This window comes from Oncorhynchus mykiss, chromosome 13, assembly GCF_057628025.1.
Source record: "Oncorhynchus mykiss isolate SJ-2025 chromosome 13, ASM5762802v1, whole genome shotgun sequence".
In the NCBI taxonomy this organism is placed as follows: Eukaryota; Metazoa; Chordata; class Actinopteri; order Salmoniformes; family Salmonidae; genus Oncorhynchus; species Oncorhynchus mykiss.
The window spans coordinates 28,566,024-28,582,979 of record NC_143034.1 but is presented as its reverse complement, the minus strand read 5'-3'; the positions used below and the strand labels follow the sequence as shown (position 1 = coordinate 28,582,979).

Below are 16,956 nucleotides of genomic sequence, written 5' to 3'. Positions count from 1 at the left end.
TTATCCAAAGACTCATGGAATTATTTAATATCTAAAAAGGAGAAGCACTAAAAAGAATTATCATTGCTGGCAAGATAATGAATGAGTTTCAGCATCAGTGATACCTTATGTTAACTACGGGTGGGACAAGGTTTTGTGTTCAAAGGCCTTGACGAGGGCACAACAAGTCTGAATTAAGTGATTGGATTTGAGTTAGCAAATCCAATAGCTGGGGAGACTACTAATGAAATGACTGACTTCACAATGATCTCTGTGTTATTCTGTGTAACCCCCATCAAGGGTCAAAGGTCACCATTGGAGAATGTTGTGGAGGATTACGAGAAACTAGCCAGTAGAAACTCTAACGCCAAACCATAAACTTACTTTGTCTGCCATTTTGACAAAGTCTCTCAATGTTATTTACTAACCTATATCAGATCATGTACAATGACTGCTCTTTCAAGTTCAAGTAGTCCAAAGCACTGTTCTTGTATCAGTTGTTGACATTGCTGGACATCCCAACCAAACACAGCAAAGGATACTGTAGTTTCCCAGTCAGATTGACTCTAATCTGACTCTAATCTGCAGATCAGTTGGTATGACTTTCCCCCCTGATCCCTGGTCAGGTCTGTCGTGGTGATGAATCGTATTGGTTCTCCAGTGGAGGCCGTACACAGCTTTCTAATAGGACGAGACAGGACCACCTGGATTGGATTAGCTGGGCATATGGTGGCTGACCCAGTCGCCTGAATCCATCACACCGTAGCCCTGCTCTGATGTCAACCATGACCGTCTGCCTAGGAAGACGAAGCAAGACTCAGACCCTGTCACCCTGCTGCTGGAGCTTCACCATAAAGAGAACAGAGATCACTGGGGGACGGGGTTCATATCAGTAGAGATGCATTTCAAAGAAGCGAGAGATGTTATTTATTATTGTTAGTTGGCAAATACTATCTGCAAGTGGAGATATTTCTGAAGCACATAAAGAATTTAAATGATTTTAAATAAATCCTGATATTGATAGAAAACGTGAACGCTTTTCCTGATTACTGATATAAAGTTAATGATAAGAACACTGCTTTTGTCTGGCCCTAGTGATTGCTATCTTCTTTTTGTTGTTGTTATAAATGACATGTTTATTTGCAATATATTTAATCATTAATGCCTCCCATATTCTGTAGTGCTCTCTGCGTTTTATTGTGGTGCTGTCCCTATTCACTTACTGGGGCAGGAGAGGACAGGTGCGTGAACTCACTTAATCCTGTCACCAAGAATTGAACAGCTTGAGAAAGTTGACATGCCGGTGTGGCTAACCTGTGAGGCATTTGGCAGGGACAGCTGGCAGCTTCAAATTCCTATTCACTCATCCATTCGTTGTCTGTTCCAATGTGTACTCTGTTGCAAATATATCAAATATTCTTTGATTTCTACTTGATAAGAAAATCGTATATGTCCATAATACAAACACTATTCAATATTGAGGGAGTTTGTGAAGAGAAATCCCTGCCATCTTCTATTGTCTTGGTCGACATTCGCTGCCACTAGAGGTCCCTAAAGCGTTACAAATGCTGAGCTGCAGTTCATGCTCCACAATGCCTCAAGTTGACTAAGGTCAAGTGCATCTCTATCACCTCACATATCTTATTAGTTTACAGAGATCTCTTTATTCTGTTTAAAGGCCTGAGTTTAGAGAAGACATTACACAGTGTCTCAGATCTTCATACTATCGGAATTTCAAGACATCAATGCATCATTCAGTTGCCTAATCCGTCCGTATAATATAGATATCCGCATAATATAGGTATTTATTGCACTGCAACGTAGGTCGGCAAACCTACTGCACAAATATGTAGCACAAATACATAGTGGCTCCAAACAGCAGACTTTAGAGTATTCTAGATGTACTATTGAGTGCCTCTGCCTAGAAGCAACAGGCTGTTTGTTTTTAGAGGACCTGGCTGCTCTAGTGAAGGGGGCTATTTCCGTCCCCCCTCTTAGCTGTGCTCTTCAACTGGGCATATTAGCTCTGACTAGCATTAAAGACCTAAGTCAAAGACCACAGCTCTGGCTCTGTTCTGCCCTCCTGTGGCTCAGCGGCTCCTCTCCGAGCAACCACTGCATTTATGGACAGACACAACTCACTGTCGTCGACACAGCAATTCTCCCTCTATTTTACCCAGCTTCGACCATTCAAGCTCTTTCATACTGCTGCACCACTCCCACTCCCCCACACCTTATCCCAAAGCCCACCACTTTTTCCAAAACACGTTTTTCAGACACTGTCAATTCGGGAGGGGTCCTTCTCTGCTGGCAAAGGAACATGTGGGCGGCTATATTTAACACCCAAAGCCTCCCCCCTTCAGTCCCAGGCGGCTGGTGGTGTTCCTGAAGGCACCTATTTTGGCCCTATTGCGTTTTGAAATGCCAGGTGGCTTTAAATAGAGTGAGAAGATGTCCGGGGGTGGAATTCTCGAGTAGAATGTGCTTGAATAGACTTTGGCTCTGATTGAAGGATTCACTGTTGTATGCAGTTGCTTGTCACTGTCAGTTTTCCTTTGTAATCCATGTATTACTCTGTTAACAGGGATTCGATTTGATTGACTTCAGACACTCACACGCACACACCGAAAAAGAAAGCCACACACACATAAAGATTTAAGGAAGTGTTTCTGTCTCTTTTAAACAATCAAAAGAGAACCATCGCGCTCTCCCAAAACCCACAAATTCAATTTGTTTGTCTCTTTTAAACACCCATGTGCAAGCACACACACACACACACACACACTCTGTCTCTCTCCATCAGCTGTCGGAGGTGGGTATGTGACAGGTTGGTATTTATAGCCAGTGCTAAACCCTTTGTCAGGAGATCTGCATTCTAAGAGGCCCTTTGTCTGAACCTTATGATATATTATCTACCTTGAATTCACTCATCATACATAACATCTGAAAGGTCCTGTCTAGTCTGTCATTGTGTCAGGCTGACGACTTAATACAAAAGCTTTGTACGCTCTGTGGTGGTCACCTCACTGGGATCATACAGTACTCCGTATCTTACACTGGGACACATGGGTCATAGAGGGCGATAACGTCAGAAGTATTCTAGAGGGAGAATATGATCTGGTATGGGATTCTAACGTTTCACTGAACCTTTCCGTTACCATAGAGCGCAGAGGACCTTCCCGAACAAGAAGTCATTTAACTAAAAGAGAAACGTGACATAAAGGAGTGTCTCCAAATATCACAATACCTCACTAACGAATCAATATGGTAGTAAATTGGAGTGCTTGTTTTGACTAAAACAAGTACTTATATATTTCTCACATTGGAGGTTGGTGGGACTATCCATAGATTATCCATAGTAGCAGGATACTATCCATAGATTACTGTACTGTACTCTACTCTTAACCCTGGTGCCAATGATGGACAGTGACATCAGACAGACCTCAGAGCAGCAGTGTAGAAAGGGCTATAGGTTGAAACACCCTAAATTAGGAGTGAAATCTAATTAAAACCAATCATGTTTAATATCACTGGTATTAATTGATCAAATGGAGACCTTATGGGTCATAGGGGTCATGCAAAAATACATTACAGTGTTGTTGTTAATTCAAATTCCAAAATAAACATAAAAAAAGCAAACAACTCCTCAAATATTCAAATATGATTGTAATTCACAGCAATGTTTCAAAGTGGATGAAAATATATATCATTGTGCATGTTTACAAATACAAATACAGTGATCAAAAATGTAAACATCTGTTGAAATAAAACACAAACATGGTTATATGTACTATTGTATGATACATGTATCACTTTTGGTCAAATAATATCTTAAATGCAAATCAAATCCACACATAAAAATAACTCAAAGCTTTGTTCAGAGAGCTCAAACAATTAATATCCTATATAAAACAATCAATTGAGTTTCGAATCAGTGTGTTCCAAACCCCACGAAACAGTACATCACATTTCCTCACATTGTAGTTACAGTAAGACTATAGACAAATCATTAGTGTCTCTTATTCCTTCCTGAGAGACGGTTCTTGATATGAACATTTTCATAAAGGAATGTTGTAGAGGACAATGAATAAACAAACACTAGTCAAACCTGTCTGTGATATAAGCAGCCACTTCAGTTTTCATGACTTGGTCATAACCTGACATTAAATCCTATAACTCCTTATAAATAATGCAGTGTTCAAGTTAAGAATGACTCGGGTTGTTTTGCCAATCCATGCTGACATAGGAGGGAAGTGTCACATGATCACCAATGGAACTTTGACCACTCTGAATAAAGATGACCGTAAGATAATGCCAGTCTAATCTTCTTAACAGTGAGCTCTCTCTCTGCCCATACAACCACAGCCAATCACACACACTAAAAACTCCCCTCTGGCAGACACGAGGGAAGTCTCATCAGATTGTACACACATAAGTCAATTAAAGCCACACCCATTTCAACACTCCAAAAAACTGCTGGTGTCCTACAAGGTTCCCGGTGAGACGTTCTGGAAACGTCCTTCTAACGTTCTCTCAAGGAACCATTCCTAAACTAAGACTTGGTGAAAGTGAAATGTAAAAGTGTACATTATACGTAAAAACATTCTGAGTGAATAGCACTATCAATAAGCATTGTAAAAAAATAGGTAAAGTATGTAAACTGAGCATTATTCACAACCCACAAGAATGAAGATTTCATATACAACACTTCATTTCTGTCAAAATAGCCCTCCATTTAAATTACAAATACAGAACTTGGTACTGACATCACAATTCAGTATGAATAACCAATCAAATAAGTAAATCTACGAAAACCGGTCAAAGACAATGGTGATGGTGAGTGACACACTCTAAAAAGTGTATATGGTAATGTAGCACATAAGGGCATTTCTTTACCACGCTACATTGCAATTTCAGCCCGTCTACTACAATACGTGAGGCGGTGAGTATTTGTGATTGTAAAATATATAGTGGGCGAAGCTGCCAAGATGTCACCCCGTACGAACCATCCTGATCTGGCGAGCTCACATTCTGTATCCTTGTTTAGCGAAACAGAATGTGAGCTCGCGAGATCAGGATGGTTCGTACCAGGCTTAGCCAAGATGTAAAGAGCAAAAAACATATAGGTGTGAGCGCAATAACTATGTCATACAATGTCTAACGGTATCTTTCTTTACAACAACTTTACAACAATATCCATGGTACTACTGATAAGAGCTTTAATGGAAATATGAATAATACAATCCTCTGGAATGCATTCTAGATTTAGATTGAAATTTGCAACATAATACAATAAAGCTAATGCAGGATATTAGCCCGCTAGCAGTTTCTTTCTCTGCAGCTCTACGCCACAACCCCTTGGCTATGGCTTTTAGTAGTTCGAAAATACTGTAATATCTAAAACAAGAATTGTTTGGTCCTTTCATCTAGCTCAGGGGTCTTCAACCTTGCGTCCGAGTGGCGCAGCAGTCTAAGGCACTGCATCTCAGTGCAAGAGGTGTCACTACAGTCCCTGGTTCAAATTCAGGCTGTATCACATCCGGCCGTGACTGTGAGTCCCATAGGGCGGTGCACAATTGGCCCGGCGTTGTCTGGGTTTGGCCAGGGTAGGCCGTCATTGTAAATAACAATTTGTTCTTACCTTACTTGCCTAGTTAAATAAAAAATAATTCTTCCCCAGGTATCCCCATCATACACTTGCTTTTCCCCCCCGCAAATGTGTGTAAACTCTAACATAGCCTATTAGCTAGAAAGGTAACTTCAAAAATGTTTTGGGGCCATGTGTTCACAAAAACGAGTGTCCAAGGCAAGAAAGCTTACCAGCGGGTGCTTTGCCTACAGTATGTCAGATACTCCAGTGACTGTAATTAGCTCCAATGAGTGTAATTAGCTCCAATGAGTGTAATTAGCTCCAATGAGTGTAATTAGCTCTAATGAGTGTAACTAGCTCAATATTAGGAATAGAGAAATAAAGTTAAATAGAAAAATATTCTCCTCTTTTCTACTGTAGCTTTTTGTATATATATTATTGCGGACCCCCTGCAGTACTCCCGGTTGAATACCCCTGATCTACCTTTTGGATTTTATAGCCTGAAATGACATAAGCAACACAGAATGTCAAAAACTCCACCAAACTAAAGCGAAGTGTAAAGACCATCATCATGCTTGGAATGTCTAATAATACAGTATAAATCATACTCTGTAGTCAGCAGCATAAACATGTACAAACCAGTCTAATTTCTAGAAGCATAACTACATATCTTGCAATATTCTACTATGATTGTGTCATCCCTTGTGGAAGAAAAGTGGCATATCGTCAACTCAGCGATCAACTAAACAAATCAACCATACCTTATGATTAGGGCCCCGAGTTCTTCCTTGTCAGGTTACGTGGCCAGGAAAACCTCAGGGCCCTAATTGGTGTCTAAACCAATCCAATTATTTGGATCTGTTAACCAATCCTCAATAAGGAAACATGGTGTTAAAAATAGAAAGGTCGACAGTGGCGGAGGAATACCCATGATCCTTGTGCTCTACCTCAACCGGGCAGAGAAGCAGCGCATGTACTCGGTCATCCAACGGTCATCCACCACGGCCAACTCTGACCGCCGTATCTTCTCCAGGTCGGCGGACCGTGCCCTCCTGCGGTCCACGTCCCAACAGCGTTTATCCGACTCCCGTCTGGTCTGGACGCATGCGTCAGATGTGCGACTCTGTGGAGAGAGAGAGGGGTGCCCGGGAGGTTAGGGAAATGAGATAGGATAGGCGCTCGGTGCTCACCTCCGAAATACATACCACTCTTCTATTATTGATTGTTTCTGGGGGGGGAGTGTTGGATGATGAGCTACGCTTCTCTGGTATCCTTTCCATGAAGATGTGCCAAAAGACGCAAAATTCCCCCCTATTTATTTTCCCTGACATAACTCGATCTTATTTGCAGAATAGATGTTTGATGCACAGTAAGCCTGGACAGCTTTCATCCAGTATTCCTCTAATGCTAGCCTCTTCTGATCATTATACCCTGGCCTAAGAAACCAAATGCAAGCCTGGTACTGAAATAACATCAAATGGAATGAATATCAAAGCATTTTTACTAACCTCACATATGCCCAGCCTCTCTCACACACACACACACACACACACACACACTCTTACCTGATTTGTAGACCTCCTAGCAGATGACGCGTGTCTCTCTGCCCAGTCGAGCCGGGACGGAGGTTGTCTGTTCTCCTTCTCTGTGGTGATGGCTGGGGGCTGGCTCTTTGCTCTGGAGGGCTTCCTGACGGGCGCAGGCTTGATGTCGTCACAGGAATAGTCCCTTTGACATGGTTCTGAGCGAGGGACACGATGGCGGTGGCGACGCTTAGGCTCAGTCTTCACCGGCTCCTCGTCTGATGACGCCTTGTCTGCTGGTCCCTCATCTGTTGGCGTTTCAGCCACTGGACCATTTTGTACTACTGACCCGTTAACTGTCCCCTCATCTGGATCGTTTAGGCCCCCGTTCTCTATTACAGACTCTTTGAATGAGCAGAAAGTGATGTAGTTTTAGTATACAAGGAAAAAGAAGAAACCCGCCCACTGCTCTTGATAGTATCACTGCTCTTTTGTCAAAAGCTCTGACGAAGGCCGTGAGGCCGATACGGAAAGCTTATTAAAGAGCAGTGATACTATTGAAAGCGGTGTGCGGGTTTCTTATTTTTTCTCATTTTATTAAACTGTTACCATGCACCTGCAAACAAGATAGCTCAGATGTGCGAGTGCCTTTTGAATTATACACTATACCAAACATTAGGGACACCTTCCTAATATTGAGTTGCACCCCTTTTGCCCTCAGAACAGCCTCAAATCATCGGGGCATGGACTTTACAAGGTGTCGAATGCGTTCACAGGGATGCTGGCCCGTTCAAAGGCACTTAAATCTTTTGTCTTGCCCATTCACTCTCTGAATGGCACACACACAATCCACGTCTCAATTGTCTCAAGACTTAAAATCCTTCTTTGACCTGTCTTCATCTACACTGATTGAAGTGGATTTAACAGTGACATCAATAAAGGATCCTAGCGTTCACCCGGATTCACCTGGTGATGATCCATCTATGTGATGGAAAGAGCAGGTGTTCCTAATGTTCTGTACACTCAGTATATAGACCTAACAAGTTAATACCTTTTTTCTTCATGCATGTTTGTAGCTCAAAAGCATAGTCTACTGCAGGCCTTATTACAATATGGATCAACATGCAGGTGTATACAAGTATTTTCAATAGTAGAAGACAGATACCTGTGGGTGGTAGTGCATCCAAGAGTGTAAACTCCTTGGCCTCCAATTCTGGTTCCCCATTCACAGGAGGAGGCTTCGGTTCCGGGCTCTCCCTTGATTCTGACTTCAATGGTGGTGTCAGAAGTTTAATGTCTAAAGGCGCGACTTTGTTCCTCACCTTGGGGGTGGACCGCCCACTGGCGCTGGAGTCTGACCCGGTCGAGGTATCCCACCCCTCCCAGAACCACAGAGGTTTGTGAGCGTGCTCCATCACCCGCCTGGTCAACCTGTACTTCACCGAGTCCTCGTAGCACTTGGAAAACGTCTCCCATTTCGGCTCTTTGAATTTCTTCATGTACTCCGTACGGATTTTCTTAGTCACCATGATTCCTGTTACTGCTTAGGTCCAATTTTGATTAGCTCACAAACTATGGAGGAGGGGAGAAAAGATAAGTTTTATTACATACATACCCCTACGATGCAACAGTAACTAGGCCTATGTTTCTATAAGAGTGTAGAATGTGTAGGCTGCTGGTGACAGTCCCACCACAGATCTGAAGCCTGTAGCAGTCCAGAGCAATCCAGTGCACCTGGGCCTTCTAGAATTACCTATCAGCGTTTCCCTCCCTCGAATACAGTAACCCATGCCTTTCTGATGATTATCTTATAGGCTGTGCCACATAATGCCCATCTGACGCTATAAATATACAGTCTATGTGTAGCAATAGCATCGTTATTACAATGTTATTTAAGCTTAGAATACTATAACATAATATATGGGGATAGTGTAGGCCGTATGTAGCCTAGTTATGAAGTTTATTAAGAGCATTTCCATTCATAAACCAGCCACGGCCTAAATTGTTTCCCCGACAAAAATCCGTCTTGTGATTTATCTGCTGTTTCTGTTGCCCAAATATGGCGCAGCCGAGCCTGCTATTTGATTGAGGCAGACATTGCTGACGCCAATGCGGCCGTCTTTATCAAAACACTGTGCACTGGTCTATCGCTACAGAAATGTTATTGTTAGCCCACATACCAAAAGTAATTTATTACATGTAAATACTTAAAGGCAATAGGGTGACGAAAACATGCACAGCTGGTGGCATCGACGTTTGCTTCTACCTGCGCACTATAGTGGTTGTCAACACGACCAGAACAGGTTATTATCAGTGCGTATAAGCTTACCCCTCACCCGGACATCATTATGGAGAATTACAGAACATCATAATTTTCACTTCAAGTATTCCTCCATTATAATTGCCCGTTGTCGCGCATATTTCGGCATTGAATCGTCGTCCGAATATAGCCCTCTCAACCCTGGCATTAAATATGTTTATCCATTAAAAGCTATAGCAAGTGCAATGCGCATGTCCAGACAGCATGGTACTGGCGCGCCTCTCTTCCTAGGATGCATTTTATTCTTAGGCGTGTAATTGCTTCAACAGGTGTGTCATCTTTTTTATTTTTTAGAAACAAGTATAGATGAATAATGCAAATTCTGTGTGGGGGGTGTCAGCCTCAAATTGAATTTTTTAAGTTGTGAAATATTAAATGATTAGCCTGCTCATGTGATTTAAAATCAATATCAGTATTGGTATTGCAGTCGAATGGCCAAATTTGGTGACAAAGAAGATCTGCTGTGAGCAAGGGTTTGCTGCGACTACCTCCTTAGTGAAAGAATGCTATGTCATTGTTTAGTATGAATCTAACACAGAAAATAAAATCAATCCCTCAGTTCAATAAATTACAAGCAAATGTTCGTTAAATAGTTAGAGAGAATTCGTATTTTAGGCACATTGATAATAGTATTGTAAAATAGAGTTAATATTACGAACGAGGTCTGGCTCAATGATATATATCCTTATATCCATGGGGCGGCAGGGAGGCTAGTGGTTAGAGCGTATCCCCGAGATGACAAGGTAATATGTCGCTCTGCCTCTGAACAAGGCAGTTACCCCATTGTTCCTAGGCCGTCATTGAAAATAAGAATGTGTTCTTAACTGACTTGCCTAGTAAAATAAATCCAGGACATTGTTTGTCTTGTCAGGGACGTTTAGAACAATTTCCTTAAACACTTGTTGGCCTACTTGAGCTCATTGTTTGTCCTTCCAGTTCCAGGTAGTCATATTGGCCCTTGTTCTTCAAAACATTGAAAGGCATCCAAATTGAAAGTGTCTCATAAGGTTTAGGCTATTTATGTTGCTATGTGCCAAAAATGAATTAATCTTTACCCTAATGGGTTTTTAATAGTTGCGCATCATAAAACGCACACCAAGGCCCATTTTAAGTGTTGATTGTGTTGTAATGCACCTCAAAATAACAAAATAACAGAAACACGTTTGAAAATAGATGGTTTTTATTTCCTATGTGGATCTCTTGATGGTTAGTAGTTGATACTGTTTGGCTCGAGTACAGATGGCACGTACTTCTGAGCCAATATCGGGTAACCAGAGAAAACAACGTTGTGGTCACCCTCTGTCCCCAAAACAGACTGTGCTCACCAAAAAATACCAAATGATGGACGGTCAATAAATAACATTTATGTACATTTTACATTCACATGTTGGTATTTTTCCTCACACGTCGTGATGTTAACGTCATTCTCTCCGTTTTGCTGAGCTTTCGCTGTTACAATGTAACAGTTGTATAAAGTTGTCCCTTGATCGCAAGGCGGTGTGCCGTTGTTTCTTGGATCCTGAGCGAGATGTTGACAATGCATTTAGAAGCACTTGCGGTGGACAATGCTGGGGCCTGCCTCGTCGTATTCCTGCTTGGTGATCCACATAGCCTGGAAAGTGGACAGGGAAGCCAGGATGGAGCCACCGATCCAGACGGAGTATTTACGCTCAGGTGGGGCAATGATCTATGCCAAGTGAGAAAAGCAGTATTAGATACTGGGTACCATAGGTAACACAATGACAATGAAACAATTATGCAGACCAATGGCATCTCTTTTAACAATTTTACTGTGCGTAAAAGTATTGTTTATTTGTAATTACCTTGATCTTCATGGTGCTGGGGGCCAGGGCAGTGATCTCCTTCTGCATACGGTCAGCAATACCAGGGTACATCGTGGTACCGCCGGAAAGCACATTGTTGGCGTACAGGTCCTTACGGATGTCAATGTCGCACTTCATGATGCTGTTGTAGGCAGTCTCATGAATACCAGCGGACTCCATACCTGTGCAGGTATACAAAGATCAATATTAATATTCAACCACTCTTTAGGCCGAATATTTTATGTTGGATTATATTATAGGCCTTTAACGGTAAATACGCACCAATGAAGGAAGGCTGGAAGAGGGTCTCTGGGCAACGGAAACGCTCGTTACCGATGGTGATGACCTGACCGTCGGGAAGCTCGTAGCTCTTCTCCAGGGAGGAGGAGGAGGCGGCGGTGGCCATTTCATTCTCGAAGTCCAGGGCGACATAGCACAGCTTCTCCTTAATGTCACGCACGATCTCACGCTCGGCTGAAATGAAACATTTCCGTTAATGCGTAAAAGTATCCCCGTGCGTCTTGCGCTTTTGTGCGTAAAACGTTCTAATACTTTAAATTGACCAAACAAGCATATCTGTGCAAAAACACAAAGTTCATGCTCACCGGTTGTGACGAAAGAGTAGCCACGCTCGGTCAGGATCTTCATGAGGTAGTCAGTCAGATCGCGACCAGCCAGATCCAGACGCATGATGGCGTGGGGGAGAGCGTAACCCTCATAGATGGGGACGTTGTGGGTCACACCATCACCGGAGTCCAGCACAATACCTAAACACAGAAAACACCACAATTCAGTAAAGCAGACAACCCAAACACCAACAACTTGAAATACAAATAGCGGGTTGTGTGCGGGGGAAAAGGCGTGCATGGGGCAAATTCTTACCGGTGGTACGACCGGAAGCGTACAGGGACAGGACAGCCTGGATGGCCACATACATGGCGGGAACGTTGAAGGTCTCGAACATGATCTGTGTCATCTTCTCTCTGTTGGCCTTGGGGTTCAGGGGGGCCTCAGTGAGCAGGGTGGGGTGCTCCTCGGGGGCCACGCGCAGCTCGTTGTAGAAGGTGTGGTGCCAGATCTTCTCCATGTCGTCCCAGTTAGTGATGATACCGTGCTCGATGGGGTACTTCAGGGTCAGGATACCCCTCTTGCTCTGAGCTTCGTCTCCTACGTAGGAGTCCTTCTGACCCATACCCACCATCACACCCTGGAAGAGACAGAACAAGCCCATTGAGACACCGACAAGGACATGGCGCACACAACTACACATTACCATCTAACGGTACACTACACATTGGATACTAAAACGAAACGTCACACCTGACAAATTACATGTTAGCACTAGTAAACTATACCTAAATGCATTTTTGAACTTGAATTCGTGTATATTTGCCCATATGTGTTTTACGCATATCTTTGTACTTTGGATATCATAGTAGGCTATATCGTGAAACAAGGTATGGTGCCTTCATTCACATAACTATCCATACCTAGGAGTGGTGCTTTTACGTACCTGGTGACGAGGGCGACCGACAATGGAGGGGAAGACAGCCCTGGGGGCGTCGTCACCGGCGAAGCCAGCCTTGACCAGTCCGGAGCCATTGTCGCACACAAGAGCGGTAGTCTCGTCGTCGTCACACATCTTGGTGGGTTCTGAGACAAGGTGCAAAAGGAACACACGTTTATCATACTGTAAGTAGCCTCCTTACTGCAAGATCTCTCACTGACATTACGCACCTACATTCTGTGCGTAAAAACGACATTCTGTGCGTAAAAACGATACTTTCGGATGTGTTGCTGATGCATCATGGATGCCCACTGAAGATTATCCACTCGTAACAAATTTTCACACAGAAAGAATCACATTACACTGAGAGTTGACCAAGAATGCCATCAGACATATTAGGTTGCCTACACCAGTGGTTCCAAAGTGGGGTCCACAATGTATGTTCTTAACCCTTAGATTACAGGTGCCAAACTCATTCTACGGAGGGCCGAGTGTCTGCTGGTTTTAAATCCTTCCTTGTACTCGATTGATGAATCAAGGTCACTAATTAGCAAAGAACTCCCCTCAACTGGTTGTCTAGGTCTTAATTAAAATGAGAAAAAAAAAAACCTGCCGACACTAGGCCCTCCATGGAATGAGTTTGACACCCCTGCATTAGATGCACTACAGTACTCCATCAATTATCCATTTTTTCAACTAAATTATTATTGTATTCCCCCAAAATATTGTATTCCCCAATATTTAAGCTTTATACTGCCTAATTATTTCACTACCCCATGGTCATGCACTGCAGAAGTCATAGTAAAACTGCTTGTATACTATTTCTATCGCACTCTAAAGAGTTGTGTTGTATGACAGAGTATGACAGAAATAACTTTGGTAACCAGTTTATAATAGCAATAAGGCACCTCAGGGGTGTGTGGTATATAGCCAATATACCACAGCTAAGGGCTGTGTCCAGGCACTCCACGTTGCATATTTCATAAGAACAGCCCTTAGCCGTGGTATATTGGCCATATACCACACCACCTCAGGTCTTATTGCTTAAATATGACACGGTAGTCTGACATGGTGGTCTCGGTAATTTTACCAAAGTGATCATGATAACGTTAGACTGCACATTACACAATGACCACAAACATTTCAAAAATCGTTCCATGGAGTCATTTTACATTACGAAAACGTTTTCTATTAATACGGATTTCAGGTAAGGCACTATAAACCTGTCGATCATCTGGTTAAATAGATCAACAATCAATACACACATTGGGTAACCTATCATATAGGGTAGCCTATAAGCATGTAATGCAGTCGTTCCAGGAACTTTTGATTCAATACAAAGTTGTGGATCTCTTTCTTTCTCTCGCTCTCTGCTGACATAACAGGTTTTCCAATATCCAGTAGACCAATTCAATATTTTGTCTGACATTATCTTAATATATCAAATAAACTTTGTAATGTAATTTGAAATCATTTTATCTCAAAGACCAATTATCATTTATCAATTAAATCAACATGTTTTTTTACATGCACGCATTAGCCTACATTATGCAGTTAGACTAATGTATCAAATCAAATTCATTTTCATCCAATTCTTCTGTTATTATAATAATAATTTGACAGCCAGGTGAAATCTGTTTAGTTTACGAAAGTAGGCTAAAAGTTCAACTGTGCCGGTGATTGGCTGCCAAGTTTCACGGACTGTCACAATACTGTGTAGATTATCTTTGATTTGTTTAATTCCTTATCCAGAGTCCATGATGTAATGTCCCCAGAGAGAGAAAAAAATACACTCCTCGTATTGACCTCCTCGTGCAGCAGCGTGGTCTAATATTCCACGGGCCCGTTCTCTTACCTGGTTTTCTTTTAGAAGAAGCTCAGTTACAGAACTTTACCACTGCTGGTTCCAGCTAAGGACTGACAGCAACCGCCGTCAACCTTATATACCCGACGCCATCCACCTTTTTTCGTCTCCTGACAACCATTAGGAATGCCCATCTATTCCACAGGAATTCTCCCGACCCATTCATCCATATTTGGTTCTTGGGACGGGTGCGCACCGGACACTCCCGTAGACGAGCGCTGAAGAGCTCAGGGTCGCCCTTCGTAATGCGCAGGACGGTCCATATATGGAGAGGTAGTCCCGAATCCAAACTGTAGCGCTCGGCCCGTGTATGGAGAGCCAAGGGGTGTAATCCGTCGGACTCCAGCATGGCATTTTGAACACAGGCGCGCTTTGACGCAGGACTACACACGTCCATATTCCCCGTTCTATGACAGCATGCAGTGCCAAATCATTCAATGATGCAAGGATATTGACTGTGGCATTATTTTTTTTCCGTTCAACTCTTTGCAAATGACTTGCTTTCCTGAGCGCACCTCGTCAAGGTAGCCCATATTCTATTCATGTTATTTTATTGGTTTATATTGATTCCTTTACAGCTAGAGCAGGCGCGATTCTATAAAGGGTTGTTTAATGGAACACTACAAGTTATTGAACAGTGAATATCTCGGTGTATTTTACCCGGTTCTTTGTCAGATGCATGTTATTTTAATTGATTTAAGAACATGTTAAGAATAGCATCTTTTTTTGGTGGGGTGGGGGGGTTGTCTCTCAAATGATATTTCAAAGATGTATGTGTAGCTGTTAGTCTAGTCATCTTTTTTTATACTAAAAGTTTGAAACACATTCTGCCATTAAAATCTCAAACTTCATGGAAAATAATTAACGTGGACTTTATTTTCCAGCATCAACATCGGCAAGTAGAGATGGGGGGAAGTTGTATCAAGTTTGAGATGGGGGCGTTTCGTGTGGTAGCTGGTCACTTGTAACTTCCGCATTTACTAACAGTGGCCATGGTCTGGTTTCTCTGAACAGGGGTTAGGTGAAAGCAGATAGGACCCTAGCCATGCAGCCCAACAGCTGCAGCCAGCCACCAAGGCATGAACAATTCCTTTTTTGTAGCCCAGCCTTTAAAAAAAAAAGTGTCTCTATAAACTGATACGTTTGTCCAACTGCTCACTCATCACTGCCAAGGTATCAAACTAAATGTACTTGTGGAAAGGTATTTTAGAACAAGAAAACAAAATGTTTAAAATTGCATGTCATTATCCAACTTCCGTTGGTCCCTATAATATATCTGAGCTTTGTTACGTTATTGATGGGATAGCCTACTTCATATACCAATATTAACATTTTGACATTTGTCATTTAACGGACCCTCTTATCCAGAGCGACTTACAGTAGTGAGTGCAAACATTTCCGTACTGGTCTTCCGTGGGAATCAAACCCACAACCCTGGCGTTGCAAGCGCCATGCGGGACCAATACTCAGGCTCGTAAATGTTATCGCCATACCAACCAGACACAACAACCCCATCCATGGAGGCATTCTACAAGCCAGACAGGAAGTCCTGTGATCAAATATTCAGCAGAAGCCTGGCTTCCAAACCTTGACACAAACAAACTGTCAAAGATCTGTGAAAGTTTCTACCAGGTAGTTAGTCACCATCCCTATGACAACTGCTCAAAATAGTAAATCAAGACTATTGAGAAGGTTTAAAAAAGTATGCTTGGAAGCCAATCAAAAGCTATTGGCACACCTTCTACTGAGGGAGTTCTTTCAATCCCACCCCATATACGGCTACTGAACTTTCAATCCCCCTCCCCACATAAAGACGGTGGCTGTAATTTATTGTGTATGTCCCTAATTTAACCGCCATTTTCTATTTTTAGGACAAGACAGAAGCCATCTGCTTCTGCCATCAGTGAAAGTGGATCAGTTGCAGACTCCTCGAAGGGTTGGAGAGACACTTGAGGAGTCAGGCCCCGCTATTTAAACAAGAAACCAATACAGTTGGCAATGTAGGCCACAAGCACCCAATGGCTTGCTGCAGAAACCCAATAGCCTTTCACGGCACGTTAGTCAATGCGCGTGGCTTGTGGTCGAGATGGATGTTGTGTTCATTTCGAGCGGCTAGTCTAGGTAGATTTTCCACGAGGTGTGTACCGTTTCATCTACCTGGTCATAGCCTTACAGCTCCATCGGAATCCATGACATATACTCTCCTGACTTTTACTCAAGCAATTATCACAGGAGATCTAGATGTATTGGAGATTCAGGATGTGTATCTACATATATGTTGCCATTTCCCAGGTTATCGAGGTAAAGGAAATAAAACAATACATTTTGTTTTTCAAAAAACTTAAACCAG

General features: G+C 42.5%; 2 protein-coding genes and 1 long non-coding RNA gene across 3 annotated transcripts; 1 reads left to right on the top strand and 2 right to left on the bottom strand.

Moving 5' to 3' along the window:
* Positions 1–3,632: 3,632 nt before the first annotated feature.
* Positions 3,633–9,636, bottom strand: LOC110485864 (centriole, cilia and spindle-associated protein). Its single transcript, XM_021557063.3, has 4 exons — positions 9,422–9,636; positions 8,258–8,664; positions 7,135–7,496; positions 3,633–6,692 (listed from the first exon to the last, which is right to left on the bottom strand). The coding sequence occupies exons 2-4, from the start codon at positions 8,619–8,621 to the stop codon at positions 6,513–6,515; spliced, it is 906 nt and encodes a 301-aa protein (XP_021412738.3). The 5' UTR covers positions 8,622–8,664; positions 9,422–9,636; the 3' UTR covers positions 3,633–6,512.
* Positions 9,637–10,574: 938 nt separating this feature from the next.
* On the bottom strand, positions 10,575–14,654 carry LOC110485862 (actin, alpha skeletal muscle 2). The gene is made up of 7 exons (XM_021557062.3): positions 14,598–14,654; positions 12,749–12,888; positions 12,118–12,442; positions 11,841–12,002; positions 11,518–11,709; positions 11,236–11,417; positions 10,575–11,099 (listed from the first exon to the last, which is right to left on the bottom strand). The coding sequence occupies exons 2-7, from the start codon at positions 12,875–12,877 to the stop codon at positions 10,956–10,958; spliced, it is 1,134 nt and encodes a 377-aa protein (XP_021412737.1). The 5' UTR covers positions 12,878–12,888; positions 14,598–14,654; the 3' UTR covers positions 10,575–10,955.
* A 57-nt stretch (positions 14,655–14,711) lies between these two features.
* LOC149978818 (uncharacterized) lies at positions 14,712–16,952 on the top strand. Its single transcript, XR_016485789.1, has 2 exons — positions 14,712–15,130; positions 16,478–16,952. It is a non-coding gene; the product is annotated as an uncharacterized LOC149978818 (long non-coding RNA).
* Positions 16,953–16,956: the final 4 nt, after the last annotated feature.